Source organism: Merops nubicus, unplaced genomic scaffold, assembly GCF_000691845.1.
Source record: "Merops nubicus isolate BGI_N331 unplaced genomic scaffold, ASM69184v1 scaffold12420, whole genome shotgun sequence".
NCBI classification, from domain to species: Eukaryota; Metazoa; Chordata; class Aves; order Coraciiformes; family Meropidae; genus Merops; species Merops nubicus.
This window is the reverse complement of record NW_008584862.1, coordinates 15901-34901: the sequence shown is the minus strand read 5'-3', so window position 1 is coordinate 34901 and position 19001 is coordinate 15901. Positions and strand designations below refer to the sequence as shown.

Below are 19001 nucleotides of genomic sequence, written 5' to 3'. Positions count from 1 at the left end.
CCTGCTGAAGGTAACTGCAGCAGATCACAGACCCTGTTCCACCCACCGCGTGGATTCGAGTTTTACTTTGGCATTAAGTGTTCTGCTGTGTTCAGTGAACCTTAACGTTTCAATTCTTTGCTTCTTCCTTCCATCTACAGCTGCATGGAAAAAACTTGTACACATAAACCTGAATGGAGACAGCCATTTTATTTCCAACCATCTAGACAAAAAAGAACATCTAGAGTGCATGCAAATATTTCAGATTCCTTTAATAACTGAAGCTATGAGTCATTCCATTACATTGCTATTTGAATAAAGTGAATCTTAAATGAGTTACCTGATTTTCTTTAGCAGAAGATTCCAAGAAAGCTGCATTCCAGGATTCTGCCAAAGCTTTCCCTTCTTCATAACTGATCACCCTAACCAAAGGAAAAAAGTTTCTTCAGAACTTGCAAAAAAATTGGAATTTGATACATCAGGAAAGACCTCAGAGTACTGAAGCATATAAATGCGTTTAATAGGAATGTTTTGTGAAGTCTGATCCAGAGCTTTTGCTTTTGGCTGCTGTCACATACACTACTGAGCCAGGTACAACTACTATGTGACCCAGAAGAGCAGTTGTCCCAAAGTTTTGCTTTGTTTTCATGATCAGTAGTATCATCTGGTATTTTACAGTTGTGAACAATACACTTCTGTTACTTGTTCTGAAAAAAACCAAGTGTTAAATGACTCTCCCTGGAACCTCATAGCAAAAGCCAAGCATTACACCAAAAGTTCACAGCTCCTGGTTCACATTTTGGACAATACTTTTGCCAGCATCTTATTTAAACCTACAATTTGATTTTAGTTACAAAAATCCAGGAATAACGGGAGTGCATTGCAGCCAGAGGAATGCTGGCTGCTCTCTTGCATTTCACACGTGCTGGAGTCCACATACCGTTCCATATGCAGGTCTTTTTTATTTCCAACCAGCATAATGGGTATTCTGTGAAAGAAAGTTCAGAACTTCAGAACAGTTACAGTATACTGAACAAAGTACTAGTAACATGCCTGCAATGAAATGAGATGAAAGTGTCACTACTTACTGGACTTTTCCCACCATATCCAATAACTTGCCATGGATAACTTTTATCACTTCAAAACTGCAAAATAAAGGGATGAAGTCACACATGCACTCCAATGTTTATCCTTAACACCCAATACACAAGAAATTAAATGCACATGTAGGTTGCTGTGTTTAAAACTTACTCTATGTATAGTGGCAGAACTACAAGGATGCTGATAAGTCTTACCCCTCTGTGTACAACAGACAAAATGGCCCCAGAAGTGGCAAAGACTAGCCTGTGGCTACACTACAGGCAAAACTTGCCCTGTGGCTACCACTACAGCCCCCCCCTTAATACAAATAAATAACATTACCCAGCACTGATGCATCTAACACAGAATCACTAAAAGCCCCCCTCCCATATGGTTTGTATCTGCAGTAAGAAATCTAACTGCTAGAGTCCAACAACCCTGGATGAGCATGTCAAAATAAACCAGTTTCAAAGAAAAAAGCATTTATTTAATCATACTCCACCTTGCAAGAATACACTTTTTAAAGAACATTTAGTTCACATAGCATTCTTTAGTTTTATTTCTGTGAAAACTAAAAGCAGCCTAAGTTCTAATTTCCTATGGAAAGTGAGTAAACTGATCTGCAAGATGGTATTGAAACAGAGGTTATTCAAAGACTTGTTTTCTGTTCACCTACCATGTATGTGAAGTTTGGATGACAGAAGCAGTACTGTGAAATACCAAGAAGCCAGAAAATCTCTCTAACAAAATCCACTGCATTTGACATTTAGTACTTCTGAGAACAACCTATAAACAGGGTTGAAGAGCAGATGTTGTGCTCCTCTAATTACATTATGGAAAAAACCTGCTGGTACCTGGAAGTGCACAATTCAGATGTATTTCCAGAGAGAGGCACAAGCTCACAGATGAGACAGAGCTAGACAAAAAAAACTGGCCGAAAGTTTTCCAGCTTCTAAGGTTGTTAGCTACAGGCAGCATCCTGACTTGCACTGCATTTCAATTAGAACTAGAACTCTGAAAAATAGAGCAGCACTCAAACACTTCCAGCTCAGAGCTCTCAAAGAACTGGTGCCTAAAACCACTACTAAAGCTATCTGAATCATTAAAATTTCTCACTTCCAGAGCAATAAATGCTACTAAATTTAAGAAGGATTTTCTGTCAAGTAGATCAATTTGTCTGGCCTCAGCAGTAATTGTTGAGACCAAGTAGAACATACAGTATTTCTCCATGTTCAGCTAATAGTTTTAGTATACCTATCAAGAAAATGGGTTCTTTGCAAAGAAAAGCAGGACTTAGTATGGTAGAGCTTACTTTTAGTATGATAATACACGTAACATAAAAATATTGAATCAATGAAAGGACTTCAGGGTTACAAAGATCATTCTGAAAAGGTACTGGTGAAATTCTGGTCCTGAGGACTTGTCTTGGACTTTCATTCTTGTAATTATTTCAAAAATAAGAGATAAATGGAGCTTGGTTGTGAAAAAGTGGAAAGGCATTGTTACACATAGAGCGAGGTGACCCTGGAAACTGAAAGAATAGAAGTACCACAAAAAAAAAAAAAAAAAGAATTCTGCTATAGACCACAAAACTGTTTCTCAGCCTGCAGCACCAGGAAAGATCTAGTGTACCAGCCACAGGATAACTGAATCACTGCTGCAGTACAATCACTGCTCCCTTCCCATGATGAGGTGTGTTTTTTCCAGCACAGCCAGAAAAGTGCCGTGCCACAGCACAGCAACCTGGTGAGTCCTCACCTGAAGTTCCACTGCACAATGCTGCCAAGTGATCTTGTTCAACCTGGGCTCTTCATTTCCCAATTCTGTGTATCTAAATGCTTGCCTAGGAAAGCTCATGAGCTCTATTTTTAGTAAAAGCACTACAAATAAACAGCTAGTCTTAACAGATCAAGGTGGAAACCAAAAGAGAAGTGCTATTTAAACTCCAACAGAATTCTAATACAGAAACAAGTTGCTAGGAACTGCCAGGAATGAAATCGGCTTTACCAGGTCAATGTAATGTTCCAGAGAGCTTTTCAAATTAGTAAATCTAGGAGCAGGGAGACACTTTAAGACAGATATCGACCTATTCAAAAAGAGCATCACATCAAGTTGTGAAACAGCAAGACATTTGGGGACTGTAAGAATTCCTCTCCAGTTCTGTCAGGCAAATTAGGTTACAGCAAACAGCAAAACGTGTGAAATAAAACGAAAAAAATTACTAGCTGTCAGATAAACGTGTTACACAAAATCATAGAGCCTAGCAAGATACAAAATTGGAATTTAATTAAGCTGAACTAGAGCAAGCGCCTTCCAGAAGTAACCTTACCTGCTGAGAGCCTGAGAGCATGAAAAATGTAGGGCATTAGTTTTGGCTCAAGCCTCATTAAACTTCCCACTGGAGATTAGCTGGGAAGATGACAATTTTTAAAGAGCATTTCTATTAAGTTTGCTGTCAAAGCTCTCACCCCTGATGGATCAATACTTAGATCAATATCCACACTTTGACAGAAGACAGATGGTGACTGATTGCCTGGGCAAGTCATCTAAACTATCAAGAGTACTGTGGAAGAGCCTTCCTAATGCCTAAACAGTCTTGATACAGAACATGAGGAATTGAACAAGAGACAGGATCACCGATACTTTGAAATTTAAAGGAAGAAACAAACTCGGGATGCAGTGATCAACACTAAAACACTGATGAAAGACTGCCCACCTAGTCTTAAAATGTTGTTCTGTTAGTATTTTCACCATAATTTGGTTTCTGTTTGAACAGATTGAACGCTACCACAGAAAACAGATTTTTCACTTCCTGCATCCTGCTAAGCTCAAGACATCATGAGGCAACAACTGGAGCAGCTGAAAGAACATGCCCTTTAGCTGCCAACCATGGAACAGCACAAGCTGTAGAAGCCTCCAAGCAATCTACACCAATTTTAGTCAAAGGCATTTTTGTCTCCCAGTACCACTTATCAATGAACATTTTTCTGTTCACTTTAAAGAGTGGAGAATTGTCTGCCTGAGGCTGAGAATATGAACTCTTACTTCACCCAGGTTATTTGGCACCAACACTGAGTCTCCAATTTAAAAAAAAATTAGGTAATTCATTATCTCTAGGCACACATGAAAGCCTAACATCTGTTGCACTTCCTGCAGATCACATGTACTTGCCCTTCACTACTTCAGAACTAGAGATGAAAATCAAGAATGAAGGACTGGGAAAAATCTGCTCAATGTTAAAGACCCTGCAAGCAACGGAAGTTTACAACCACATTGTAACCTTTCTTTGAGAGCCACAGAAGAGCCAACAGGCAACTTGTTTCATCTTTCTTTTATGATAGTATACTAAGGACCACTTGAGATGATCCGTTTTATCTGATTTAGAGGAAAAAACATGGAACACTTCAGCACTTAAAAAAAGCTCATCACCTTCCTTGAAAGTAGAAACAAAGCATCAACTCTTCTACTCAAGAGTGAAAGTTCCAAGGTCTTAAGAATTTTACTCAAAAATTTAAGAAAACAGGATTCTTTTGGCTGTAATGAAGATTCTGTACAGTATTAGAAAGGTAAGACCTATTCAAGAATGATCAGTATTTAAACAAACCAAGATGACCAGAGGAAGGGACAAAATAAGAGAAGATGACAAAGCCTTATGAAGGCTGAGATGAGTCTTCCAAGTAAATGACTCCAGCTATGATGGACGCTGTCCTCATGTCAGAAAGGACAGCTAACAGCAAGGACAAAACAGATATTCTGGGAAGACTTTCAAAGAAGCTTATTTGCTGCAGAATGTCAAAAGCAGGTCTACAGGCCAAAAGTCATATATTGCTATGTATATGAAGATTTCTGATGGTTAACCAGAACAATCCAAGACAAGAAGTCACAGAAATCTCTGTACTGTAATGAGCTACAAGGCTGACAGACCTATCTACTAACTAACTGGTTACTTCACATAAATATACAGTGCCCTTTTGGTTCATGTTTAAGTCTGCCTTTGTATTTGATGCTAGAGCAATGAACTCTCATTCCTGAAATCACTCTCTGTACTTTCACAAAAAACAATGTAGTTTAGCACTGTCTCGTTTCCTACACGGTACCCTGTGTGTTAGTCTGCAAAATGCCTGTGACATTTGGATCTGAGGGGAAATGTCTGAAAAAAACCCTTTAATTTCCATTATCCTTCTGTTATGCTTCTAAGGGAGATAACTAAATGAATTAGAAACGTGTGAAGAAAATATAGCAGAGGCAGGAGCTGAGCTCACAATATATCTGGCCAACATCTGAATGAGAAAAGCACAGCAGATTTTATTACCTTTTTATTGATGTGACTGAATAAACAAGAATGTAGCCATTGATGTCTATGGAGTATGTCTGAGGAAATATGGAGTATTCATCCTGTAAGAAGGAATATTGCAGTTAAAGTTACTTACTGCCACAGTTCAGAACTCAATGCTAGCAGACCACCATTGGATAAGCTGGTTGTATTTCTAAGCCATGAGGTGCAGGGCATTTCGTATAGGTAGTAGTTTCAGAATGAAGTTTTTAAAATCAGAATGCCATATGTGGAATCAGAAAGCTGAGTCAGTGTGTGTACTGTAAAATTTAATCCATAGCTTTTTTGGTTTATTTCCTTTAAGACTACATAGCAGCTAAAGCTATTCCCAATCCTCTTATCCTCCTTAATTATCAGTTTGTATTAGTATAAAACATCCACTCTGTCCTACCACTAATTAGCAATTATGCCTCTTATCTTGCTGGTTATACATTTCAAATTCCTAATTTCAACAGCTGATGACAGGATCTAGCAGTTCTTAATTTCAAGTGTCACTGATCACATCTAAACTACCTAAGGGATCTCCTAGGAAATGAGTAACTGTGGCTTACTAGCTAATGCCTATCAACTACAGATGCAAGAAATACAGCAAGAAGTTGCTTTACATTAGATGACAAGTGTTTAAGAAAAAAAAAAGAAAAAAGGCACCAGAAACTTAATCACTGAATTCATTACCCCTGTAGCAAAGGAACTGACCAAATCAGTAAATGCAACAGACTATGAATCCCATGTTAAAAATCTAAGCTGTTTGAATAGAGATTCCCAGGAAGCATTTCCACTTTGACGTGAGCTATACCTCCTCCTTAACGTACAAGTTCTCAAACTTTTACATCTATGCTTCTCAACTTGTTAATTTTAGCTTAAGATCATACAACCTCTCTGTATATTGTCATGGCTGCACAGATGGAACAGTGCAATCACAGTTTAAATCCAGACAGCCAAAAGGAGTCAACCTTCCTTAACTGGCAAATGAGGAAAAACCCTTTATAAATCAACTTCAAAGATTCAGCCAAAAAAGTTTGAAAGAATAACACTTGACAAAAGATGCCCTTATTTGCCTTTTTTGCTGCCCACTGAGGGCAGCCCTCCCCCATCTTCACTGAAATGCCAAGCTGCCACTTCAGCTGGCCGTGCAATCCCACAGCCAACACAGAAAGGATCTGAGCTGGTCTGCATGTAAAACAGGTGAAAGTGCAACTCTGGAATTTGACTTTTCCTGGAATTTCTCAGGATTGCCCCAGCTGGAATTTGGTGTTGGGTAAGATTTCCTTTTGTACTCCCCTTCTGTAATTCTGTCCCAATACCCTGTTTAACTGAACTACATATCTGAATAGATAACTGTGAAAGGTAAAGAGGAACAGGACAGAAGAGGAGTTCCAAGACAAATAAATGCCATAACCTCAACCGTTTCTAATTCATTACTTAATTTTTAGCTAGTTAGGAGAAGGAACAAAAGCTGCTGTGCTTCCTGGAACTCATGAGTCAAATTAAGACCTTTGCCAAACCTTGTGATAAAACAATGTAGCTGTAACTTTTCAAGTCACAGCCAACTTTTCAAGTATGTAACAAATTGCAATGTAATCCTTGCTGTGTTGTATATACAGAAGGACTCCCTATGGATCATTAAGCAAGACAGACTTGAAAGAAAACTGTCCAAGCCACACCTTCCATAGCCCAACATCGTATCTGCCCTCTAACCCTGCGGGCCAAAACTACAAAGCTGAAGTCATTCATAGTCATTCAATCAAACCTGAAAATAACCACAGGCTGGGAAAGAAGTTATTTTGGTTTTACAATACTATGTAACATCAAATCAACCCTGAAAATATACCTCAGCAGTAGAGATACATTACGGGTGAAGTCACACTGCCTTCCCTGAAGGCCATTTCTTCCCCACACCGAAATTTCACTTTTATCACTATGCTACAATTGAAGATAAGGGAAGCACACTTACATTGGCACAAAGTGAAACCTATGGAGTGCTGCTCACACTTTTCAGCCTGCCCAGCTCTCAGCCCCATGCTCCTCTGCAGAGTATTCCACATCAAACAATCTTGCCCCAGAACCCACGGCCAGCATTGTGTTCCTGATCACTTCAGACACCTCTGACAGATCAGAAGTGGAAACAGTGCTGCTGATGAGCACCGCAAGCTGACACCAGATGAACACAGCATAGTCATGTAGCTCTCTTCAAAGAGAGAGATCAAACATACCTAGAAGGCCACAACCCTTCTGAATAGTTTCTAAGCTATGAGCAAGTGTCCTGTAGCTTTAAACTTTTCAGTACTGGCATCATATTGACAACACTAACATTAACACTACTCATAGTCTGAAAAAACCCAAAGGCACAGTGTAGCAGGAATCATAGAAGGTTAAGAACAATATGTAAGCAATAAAAAGTTTAGGGTATGAATACAGGGGTTTAAGAGTTTGGGTTGGTTTTTTTTTTGTTTGTTTGTTTGTTTTTAATAAGTCTTTCAAAAGTGCATGGAATGTGCTGCGCAAGTTCAGCCAAGCAACACCACATACTATAATGGAGAACTATAGTTCCTGAAGCTTCTGCCCACACTGCAGGACACACGTTCACTGTCTCCTCCTGTGCTCCCTGTCATTACACGAAGGCTCACAAGCAGGTATGAACCACCATGCAAAAATGTAAACAAACTGCAGCAGTTTACTGGTAGCCTGTAAGTACTGCCTACACACATTTCTGTCTATTCCCTGGGACTATTTCATGCATACAAGTCATGGTGGGGTTGCTGGATCACACTAATAGGAAAAAGTCATTAAAACCTTCCTCATGGTTTACTGAAGTGATATTTTCCATCTAAAGCAAGACTGATGGTTTATTCTGTAAAATTAAGCAAGGTACACAGGAATTTTTTTATAGAGTTAAGGCAGATCCCTCTTCACTTCTTTAGACATATGCTCAACAGGAAAAACAGAACCAACAAAAAAAAAGCCCAAACCAAGCCTTTAAATAAACACTACAGAAACACTGCTCCTTAGTGGGTGAACAAGAAGGCAGAATCCTTCAAATTAATCTTTGCCTTTGAACACATGGTCACTACCAACTTAACTCTAGAGGAGTATGATTACCTGTTGTCTTAACTCTGAAGAAAGATTCAAGGAAAGAAAGGTAACTTACTTGGCCAGCAGTGTCAACCAGCTGAAGGTGATATTCTTGGCCATTTACTGTGATCAGTTTTGTAAAAGCTGGAAAAAACAAGAAACAGGTAACAAGTCACTTATCTATGCCATCATCAGCCAAGACACTATGAAAAAGAACTTTAGTTATAGGCTTTAAAGTAGCAGTAAAAGGCTAGACCAGGTGGCTGTACGTTTAGGGTACTGCAGGTAACAAAATTCAGAAATTTACTTTAAAATTTCAAATTTCAGAAGATTTTCATAGTGGATACACCAGTTTCTCCCTTACTTAAAAGGAAAGAGTACAAAGGGTATTTACATGCTTTTCTAAGAGACTTCCAGACAACTGTAATTTGAGGTAACACAAGACACTAAGATACAGCTGGCATCAAAGTTAAGCTTCAACTTATCCCATAGGATATTTCCCCCAGTTTCTAAGTTTGCAGTTCAGCAAGATCAATTTTCTAAATGTAAATATCATGAGGTAAACAAACTAGATTAAAAACAAATCAGGAACTTTGGGAGCTAAAACACACAAAGCCTAACTTATGAATACACTAAACCTAAATAATGAGAGTTCAGCTAGAAATTCACCACATTGCTTTCACATTTGACATAGCTTCCAGCCTATCTAGTCCTCAGTCAGAAGTACACTCAGTCCCCAAAAGTGGTGAGAACTGCTTCTCTTCCACGGATTCATGAAATGCCAACACACTGTGAGCTGAGGAATCTTACTCAGTGTTTGTATTATGCAACTGCAAAGCAAACAGTGTCACAGCTCATCAGAACAATGTACTACAAACCAACCTCTACATGTACCAACAAGAGCACACACACCTGGCTTCAGAGCTTCACTTCAGCCTTGGTACTGCATTCAGGACAATTACTGGCCAGTATTGATACATTCAGCAAAGTCTGTGTTGTCCTCCACTTGAGGTGGTTCTCCCAAACACTAACAGTCTTACGGAGCTCCACCCTTCATTGCAGTGATGAGCAAGGAAACAGCTAGAACACTGCAGTGACCTGTTCATCATACTTCAAGTTGCCCAACAGCTTCCTGCAGCTGCAAAGTTGAATGTTCTTGAGGCCACTATGCAGCCTCCTGCCTACGCATCTGGGTTTTGTACAGGGTCTTCTAGAAGCTGAAGTTTGCCAGCTTTCCTTCTCCTTGCCAATGCTCATTGCCCTGTTGTCTCCACAATGTGAGTATTATCTTGAATAAGTGGGCTGAAATAGCTGAAACTGGAGGTTTCAACCCACCTAGTAAATCAAAGGACCCTTTTTAGAAAAGGAACAATAAATCCCAGCAAAGCTGAACTAACGCAGAGTGTCTAAATAAACAGCATAAAGCATACTCACAGTTTCCATTACAACCCCAGCCAGTGGAATTTGAAACAGAGCCTCACAGAGAGAGCTCCTGCCTTACCCCTCCATCCCCTAAGAATGCTGCTCTAGCACACATGCATGTAAGCTGCTCTCAAGTCACTGTCTGGACAATGTTATCACCGCTACAAAAAAATGTTAGTGTTATGAAGTAAGAAACTGTAGTATCTCTTTGCCTTGGGACGAATACGGTGGTGTGGACAGAAGCAACTGTTTGTTTGAACAGATGTTAACGTGCAGCGTTGCCATATACAACATCCCTGCTTCAAGTCAGGGGGAAAACAGGCTCATCTGGAGACACACTGCATTAACAGGTATATTAAAAGTAACAGTCTCTCTAGTCTCTTGACACTTCACATACACATCAAAGCACTCTGCAATCAGAAGTAGCTTCAAGAGCCTCATGAAGTTAATATTTAAAAAGGGACAGAGACAGATGGCAGCTTTTTCAGACTACTCTAGACGCTGAGAATAGACTCGGCAAAGACATCATCATCGGTACTGGAAGTAGAGTGTGACAGAGCCAGGGGAAGGGAAACAGTGGAGGAGTCACCACAGACTGGGTGAGAGAACTGTTAGTTCAGTGCAGAGGCTTGTAGCACTAGAACAGCCCACTGCAAGAACACAAATCTGCTTTGATGCAGTCATAATTAATGACTCCCATTTCTTTCCTGAAGCTTTTTAAGAGTCCTCCTGGTAAGAATTTACTCCTGGAAAAAACCTGCAGCTGTATTAAGTGTCATTAGTGATCCATAAGCCCCCTTGATCCAGAGGAAGTCTTCACTTCCAATTCCATCAGCTACCATCCTGGGACACACTGCCTTTCTGCTGCGCCTGTGAGCAAGACAGCCAACAGTACAATGACTGCACAGGATGGCTCTTCCTGGTATGCCAGTGACAGATGTTGGCAGACCCGAAAAATGTCTGTAGTCCTAGTCATGAAGTGACCATCTGCAAAATGCTGCTCATCATCTGCAGCATGGCTGAAGCCCATTTTAGCTCCACAAAGCACATGGGTCTCAGAAGAGGACGTGCTTACACCTTGCAGTGTGTAACCCGAGCACAGCAGTATGAAGAAAGCTGCCATCCCCACCTCAGCCCACCGTTACTCTTCGTTTTGACACACTGGTGAAACTTAGAGAATCTGGTGCTGTGGTGCTGAATGGGAGTATGTGCACAGCTGAGGGGGCAGCACTCAACAGCTGCACTGCAAAGAAATTGAAGACACTCTGCTATCAGAGAAAGTTCTGGTAAAATTATATGCAGAGCACAGCCCTGGATGCTGCTGCAGCTCAGCAGCAGTGTAACTTGTGCAGCAGCTCCATCAGCTGCTGATCATCGTTACCCTAAGATCAAGTATATTTCAATTAGACTAACATGAATGAAATTATTTGCATATGCAACTCAAATGACAGCTGCTGTGGAATCAAGTCATTATGATAAAAACAGAAAAATCAGTACTGGGCATATGAATGTAGGCTTTTTGATCACTAGTGCTACTGAGTAAAGGTACAAGGCTGGTAGAACATTATTTCCACAGAGCTACTAGCTGGTAGCTAAATACAACCACCTGGCAAGGGTTCCTCAGTTACTACCTTCTGCATCCCTTTCTACTTGTCTTCATTCCAAAGTCAGTGCCTGTCACTAATCTCTCAGAATATCTTTTGCAACACTGAGATGTGTAATGCAACAGAGCTATTTTTAATTCTTCTCGGAAGCCTCATTTCCATCTCTTGAGCAGGCTGCTCATCAGCAACTCCTGGCAAGAAGCATGCTGCACCCTTCCAGTGCAGTTGCCATGACATGCAAGGAAGATTACCCTTAAAGATGCTTCTATCAGACCCACCTAAACTTATTAGGTAACCCCTCCGTAACTACTAGGGTTCCTCCAGCCCCCTCTCCCTTTCTAATATGCTTCTACTCACAACTGTATTAAAAAAAACACAGGACGGAGGTAGGAAGCCCTTGGGGGAAGACTGTTCCTTTCCTTAGGGAGCTACTGAGCCTGTTCAGGCTCAGTAGAGCTGCATCACAGCACTAGAAGCTTCTCTGGAACTGCAGGATAAAGCAGAACGCAGCCAGGCAGGCCTCAGAGGAGCTGCAGAAAACGTTTCTGAGACTCGGGCACTCAAGCCAGCTTCCCTGTTAACACAAAGTCACTGAATTAATGATAACCAAAGACATCCGTGCAAAGATGGTGGTGGGTGGTTATGTGCACAATTTCATTAACTGCTCCCTCTGACCTATTTGCTTTGAGCTCTAAATTAAGATCCTAGGTTTTATTCCAGTAAAATTTGAGTTAAGTTGTTATGGTCTTTGCTAGTTTCTCAACCTGGCTGTCTCAAAAATCCTGTCACCCACCATGGTGTCCCTCCTGCTGGGACATTCAAGAGGGGGAGGGGGAGACACTGTTTGCTAAGCAATTAATTCTCACCTCTGCTGCTGCTCCAGGATGCTACAAGTTCCTCTACCTGATACACAAGCCCAGAAGAAGCAAGTGAATTCAACATGCTCAATAACTTTTGTGGTTCTAATGTAATAAGCAAAGGAAAATGCAGCAGTGAAGCAGTGTTGACTTCAACAAACACTAACAGACATCTGAGGCAGCTTATTTTCCCTTTATCACTTCCAAAGAAGGTAGATATTGTCACACTGCAAACACGGAGCTACTAGAATACTAGGTCTTATTCTTATTGTTCGACACTTACATGCTATGCAATTCATTTCTATAAGAGATTAACTATAGCTTGCCTTCTATACAATTTAGCTTTACACTCAATTTTTGGTGCAAATTTTATTATTTAAGACCAACTATAAGAATTAACCTACCAGCAGTACTCTGGCTTTCCACCCTTCCAGCAGTTCTAGTAGAATACTGTGGTAAATTAGCAGTAAAAATTTTCTGGAGACAAAACAGAAGTCACATAGGCCAGACTATTCTAGTCTTTAAGCTGTTGGTTGTTTTTTTTAATACCCAAATTCTGTGACACTAAAGCAGACCTCACTAGATGAAACTGAACAGGTTTTACCACCTGCTATAAAGGCACTGGAATGCAACATTCTTCAAAACCGCCCCTAGTATAGGAAGCTGGACTTCTCAACCCCTCTTTGCCAGCACTGTCAACCAGACTTGGAATCACAAGCTAGGAAAACAGTAAAAGAGTTGATTACATACTCTGTGTTTTATCACCCTGCACAGAAATAGAAACATACAGCTAGCAGTGTCAAATGACTGGATTGATCACATATTTGTATTTAGAAAAAAAATATTTAAAAAGATTAAGGATTTAAGTCAAAAGAATGATTTTATACTAATCCCACTTAAACTGGTTCCATGTCTTTCTTAAAAGAGACGCCTTCAATCTGTTTTAAATTTCAGTGGTAAATTTGATGGTGAAATCTGTCCCACCCTTCACAAATGCATTTTTAAAATGTTCCATCAGACCTTCCAGGTTAAAGATAGGACAGAATTCCTACTGTTTCAAAACTCAGGGCACATCTTTCATGTTTTCAACGTGTTCTGATGCAAGAAAGGCCCTTCAATTCTGTACCTTGCAGAAAGCAAATTCTTCCAGCCACACCACAGGTCACAGGACTTTCAAACGAATAATGCTCTTTGTTTTCCAAACGAGTAAGAAACCAAGTGAAAAGTTAAGCCTTTTCAAGATGCCCTCACCCAACAAAGTTTTCATAGCCACCAGATGCTCAGTGTTTAGACTTCAGATCAAGCAAGCAGTGCAAACCTCAAGTGTCCTCTGAGAGCACAATTCATCCAGAGTGTATTTTTCTATAGTTAAGAAATACTACCAGTGAGAGACATACAACTACAGAGTTACTAACAGAAGTTACAAACAATAGGTTTCTGTGGATTACAAGAGCTTGGAAAGGATGAAACAACCCAGCTTTGTACCAAGGTGTTAAAATTCTGAAGCAAGAGACAGACTCAGTATTTTGGAGACTTCGACCAAATAAGTCAAATAAGATGATTAAGTCTTTCAAGCTTTATTCATTCTCACATACCTGCATAAACCAAAGATATTACTTCAAATAATTTGCATTTATATAGCACAGTGAATAATAATCTGTCCCAACTGATGTTAAGATGCTAGATTTAAAATACCAAAACTTAATCCTTAATATTTAGTTAACAGCTTTCAACCAAAATAAATGCTACTGATAATTCTAGCAAAGTAAACAGGGATGATGGAAAATGCTAATATTAATGACATCTGTATAAGCACTAACAGATCATTCTGGCCCAAATTATCCACCCTGACTCACTAAAAAGCAAATTTAGAACTTCTCAAAGAATAGCATTTGAATTTTAGGATTATTTTATTGCTTAGAGCTAAGTAAAATAACTTGATAGCTACTGATTTCTAATTCTTATCATATATATCCAAAATAAACCTTGTGCTCCTGATTACTTCATTCAAAATTCCAGAGTATCACATAGGCTTAGCACCCTACCAACTGGAAACAGTAAAAAGTGTGCTACCACTGCATTTCAGAAGTCATTAAAATACACGAGCTCCAGGGTTATGATCATGAAATCAAAGTTATTTGCCACATGACTAAAGTGAGCCAATATGATCAAGTTACTGAGCCTAGCACTACAGTTGCTCCAGTACTTCATGACCACCACTAGCTCAGAGGGAGGTGGCTGGACTGTAACAAATACTGGGTAACTTGCCTCTGAAGTGACTTGTTGCTCTTGGCAGCATCTTTAGTATCTTTATTCACCCGCTATGCTAGCTATACACGAAGGCACTAACATTAAAAAGAACTGCTAAGAGAAAAAAAGACACTTAATACATTTCCCCAGTATTTGTGGCAAGCTGATTGTGCACCAGGCTTGTTATCAAGCAGTGGGAAATGAGTAATTTTAAAGACTATCACGTTGTCATGGCCACAGCACATCTACCTTCTATGGCAGTCATTTACTCCTGACTGATATTACTGGCTTTGTATTCATCTGGATACACTGATCAAATGAGACATCTGGGACTCTGGAGTACTTGTCTATGGTGGCACATTTTCATATAGGTATGACATACTTTGAAGTGCCCCAACCTTATTAGAGGAAGCAGATATCCAACAGCATACATATAATACAAGAAAGAGATACAGTTTAGTCTGATCAATTAGGTCTTCCCTCATTTAGTGTTGAAAGGCAGTTTAACTGTTTAGAGCAATACAGACACAGTGATTTCCACGTTGCAATCCTGTAAAAGCTTTGTAAGCACTGGTTTAAAAGAGTAATAGAACTTCACAGGAAATCAATGAGCTTTAATGTTAGTATGCAAATGCACACATAAGTAACATGTATAACCACAATGGTTTCTGATACAAGTCAGTCTGGTATGGGAGAGCAGCTTGTCAGTTATTTACTTACTGTTCTCTATGGTTGGATCATACGAATCCACAAACTGTCCTTCCACAAACTGAATCGTCAGTGAAGATTTTCCTGTAAAGCAAGGAAAAGATAATCTGTACTGAAGTCTGATTGAAACAAGGCTGTTATCACTTTACACTTACTAGTAGATACACTGATGTTTTTATGAGAGCCAATATGAGCTTTACATGGTTCATTTAAACCATCCATACATGACAACTGACCTATTTTAAGGTGTCTATTCCTAGTAACTGGGTCTCTTGAATGTATAAAAATAATAGTGCAAAAGCCATTCAGCTTGTGTTCTGCTTTTGTTTTAATGTTGCATAACTTAAGCACCTCCTCCAGTTTAAAACAGATCTAAAAGTAGCAGTGTTCAAGCCTCATAAAACTAAATTTAACAAACTGCTACACTTGGAAGGGTTTTTTTTCTGTCAGGAAGGAAAATCAGAAATGATTTTCAGTTATTGCACAGAAAATTTGCAACTTGGACAGAATTAGTCAAATTTGATTTGAGTAGGAAATTGGACCCATTTCCCATGACAAAAGGATGATCTCCACATTCTTTAGGTCTATGCTATTAATCCTCTTAATGGCACACTACAACAGATGGGTGGATGCTGTATGTCAAGCACAGTGATTGAGGGGGCATCACTGGTTTTTTTTTTCCTCTTCAAATCAATTTAACTGCTACTTTTGCAGACATCTTAATGTTCCAAATTTCAGTTACACTGGTATGAGCATACACCTCCCAACAAAGAGTGGTGCAAACAGCTGCACTTACTAGCAGAACAAAAAAAAAAAAAAAAAAAAAAAAAAAAAAAAAAAAACACAAACTAATTTAGTCTTGAAAGATTTACAAAATGGTAGAAGCAAATTGTGACCTTAAAAGACACCTTTAAAGCTCTGCCACTGTAGACTTCTTAAAGCATTACTCAAGTCTTAACACAATTTCCATTACAGCACATCTTCTACACTTGGGAATCTACTGGATCCTGTTACATTATGTTTATGGGACAAGCACTCCTGTGAAGGCTGCCAAGTGCATTAGCTGCTTTTGGACATGGGTATATGTTCACGCTTCCCAATACTCTTCTCATCAGCAAGAGGCACAAACAAAATGCAACTTCAAGATAAAATTTGGACTCAAGACCATTCTACTCAGCAGGAGCCTTCCAATGATGTCAAAAGTAACCACTGCTGTGGTTGAACTATGTAGCAAAACTATTTTCAAGAATTAACTGCTTTGGATAAATGTTGTCTATTTATTTGCAGCATTCAGACCACGTTACGTTTAGACTTTGCTGTAGAAAAAGTTCTCTTGCAAACATTTCTTCAGGGGATATTAACAGCGTTCTACTTCAAATCCCTCCCCATTCTTGCTTCATCATAAAGGCTCTTGTCCTGTTCACATTTGACTTTTGCATACTTAGCAAGTCATCTTGTTAATGACATTCTAAAAAAACTGCAAGTCACGCAAAGGAAGTTTGGCTTCATGTTTGCAATTACACACGCAGTCAATTCCTTCATTAACTGCAACACTCCCAGGATTTGCTTCTTCAGGAGGAATGAAGAAAATGTTACACGAGTATCATCACTTGGGATTTTCCAACAGCCATAAACTTCATCAACTCACTGCTTGTTTTATTTTAACCTCACTGCCTAGCTCTGCCATGCTGATCCCTTTGGTGTCCCCTACCAACCACTTGAGCTTATCAAGGTAAAACGTTAAAAAACCCTAACCCCCAAAACACCAACCAGCATGCAAGCATCTAAGACTTACATTTTCTCAAACCAGTTTCTTAGATACCATTTTCTGATACACCTAACAGTGCAACTAAGGTGTCATACTGTCCATGAGTTTATAGAGAACATGGCACTTTAAACTGTTGCTCCAGCAAGGAGAGCTGGGGAGGTAGTAACCATGCACATCCAAAATCATCCTAGTAAGAGCATTTATAACTGAGACTATGCAGCCCAGCAACTTCTGAAGCTGTGTGTTTCAGACACCACTTTGAGATTTAGTGAACTTTGAAGCTGTTCCTTTTCCTGCTATAAGCTTATCAAGTGTCCACCCAGAGCTCATGCTTCCAGATTCCTTGCCAACACCAGCATATTAAGCACTCCATTTTAAAACAAAGTTAACTGTTCTCCTATTAGGCTGTTCTGTCTTCAAGATAAGAAGAGCTAAGTTAAGCACATATCATCACAGAACATTTTTTCTTCTAAGAAGGATCCTAAGCTAACCAAAGACTTGACTGCTACCATCTGTTTGTGCTGTGTCTGGAAACTGAATACTAGAAAGAAGTCAGAGCCAACAGAAAATGCTGCCTTTAACATCCAGCTGTATTAATTACTGCTTTCCTGCTAACAGTGAAAGAGGAGGAAACAAAAACAGACAAAACCAGTGTTCCAACACTCTCCTCCTAAATTCCTCCCAGCTTTGTAACAAGCCTTCCAGTAATGATGTATTCACAGGAGGGTGCCTGCATTCCTAGAAGAGCCACAGGGAAGCTCTCCAGTCCTGGATTCAGCCACGGACCCCCTTGGGATAATTACATGGAACAGTACCCCACTAAACCAAGGCTTCCAAAGGGGACACAAGAAATTCAAAACTTACATCATTAACACCCCACTGCCTTGTCTCAGCCCGTGCCCAAGAACCAGGCAGGATCATGTAAACAGCAGCTTGGCTTGAACTTTGTCCCACAGATTTTATTCCAGGCCTTTGACCTATGGCTCATGGACACAGGAGCTAAACTGTCAACTTAATTTCCCTCTATCTCCTCTTTCCCCAGAAAGATCAGGCAGCATTTTCAGAGAGAATTACAACATAAACACAACGTCTGTGAGGCATGGGCCAAGCAACTGCACGCAACTGCCTTTACTGATGTGCTAACTCCATGTCAGAGCACTGCAGGGAGGAGGACGTGTGGAGACACTGCAGTCCAGATGTACATACACCACTGGCACACTTTGGCCTAGAAGGACAAGAAAACCTGACACCAGCAGTAAAGACTTCATTAATTGATTAGTCAAGGGTGCATACCTCAAGAAGAGGCTCAGCTCTAATTTGTCCTCATTTTAAACCAATGCCAAATATTTTTTCGTTTGCTAAGCTTTTCCTTGCAGCATCCTCCACGCTGGTACTTTTAGTGTATCCACTGTCCTTGAGTTTTAAGAAAATAAACATCTGTTGAGATCAAAAGGAGAAGTGCCATGAGCAGAAGCAGGACAAAGTCTGCCTGCCATAAGCAGCTCACTAAATTGATGGAAACCTGCAATTTTAGAACGAAAAAGCATTTGCAAAATCTCAGTGGAGAAGATTATGGTTTAACCTTTTGACTGTTCAGAATCTGAGAGCTTAAAATGACTAGGAAGAAAGAAATGAGTCAAATAAGGGCAACACTGGGGCAGGGCAACAGAACAACTCACCCAGCTGTGCTTTCTGTAGTAACTCAAAGCACCAGATACTCTATGGCAGAGAAGTTAAGTGAAATCCTCCAAGTTTACCGATTCTCCCACTGTCTGGAGGAACAGGACAGAAAGTAGAGGGCCAGGAGGAATGGGTTTTACAAGGGTTCACAATACACATCCCAGGTGGCCAAAAGCTGAACTCAAGCTCTCCAGAACTACCCAAAGGGTATTTGCATACACAATGTTATTTATGATACAATGCAGGAG

The 19001-nt window shown here is 39.9% G+C and overlaps 1 protein-coding gene across 1 annotated transcript in view; it reads right to left on the bottom strand.

Annotated features, from left to right (window-relative positions):
- The window catches only part of RHEB (Ras homolog enriched in brain), a gene marked incomplete at its 5' end in the record, with an annotated part of 22388 nt that extends 6999 nt beyond the window's left edge, over positions 1-15389 (bottom strand). Inside the window, 6 exons of the mRNA XM_008945650.1 lie at positions 320-401; positions 920-967; positions 1068-1124; positions 5372-5454; positions 8541-8608; positions 15318-15389. Coding sequence (XP_008943898.1) covers positions 320-401; positions 920-967; positions 1068-1124; positions 5372-5454; positions 8541-8608; positions 15318-15389 — 410 coding nt within the window. The remainder of the gene's footprint in view (positions 1-319; positions 402-919; positions 968-1067; positions 1125-5371; positions 5455-8540; positions 8609-15317) is intronic.
- Positions 15390-19001: the final 3612 nt, after the last annotated feature.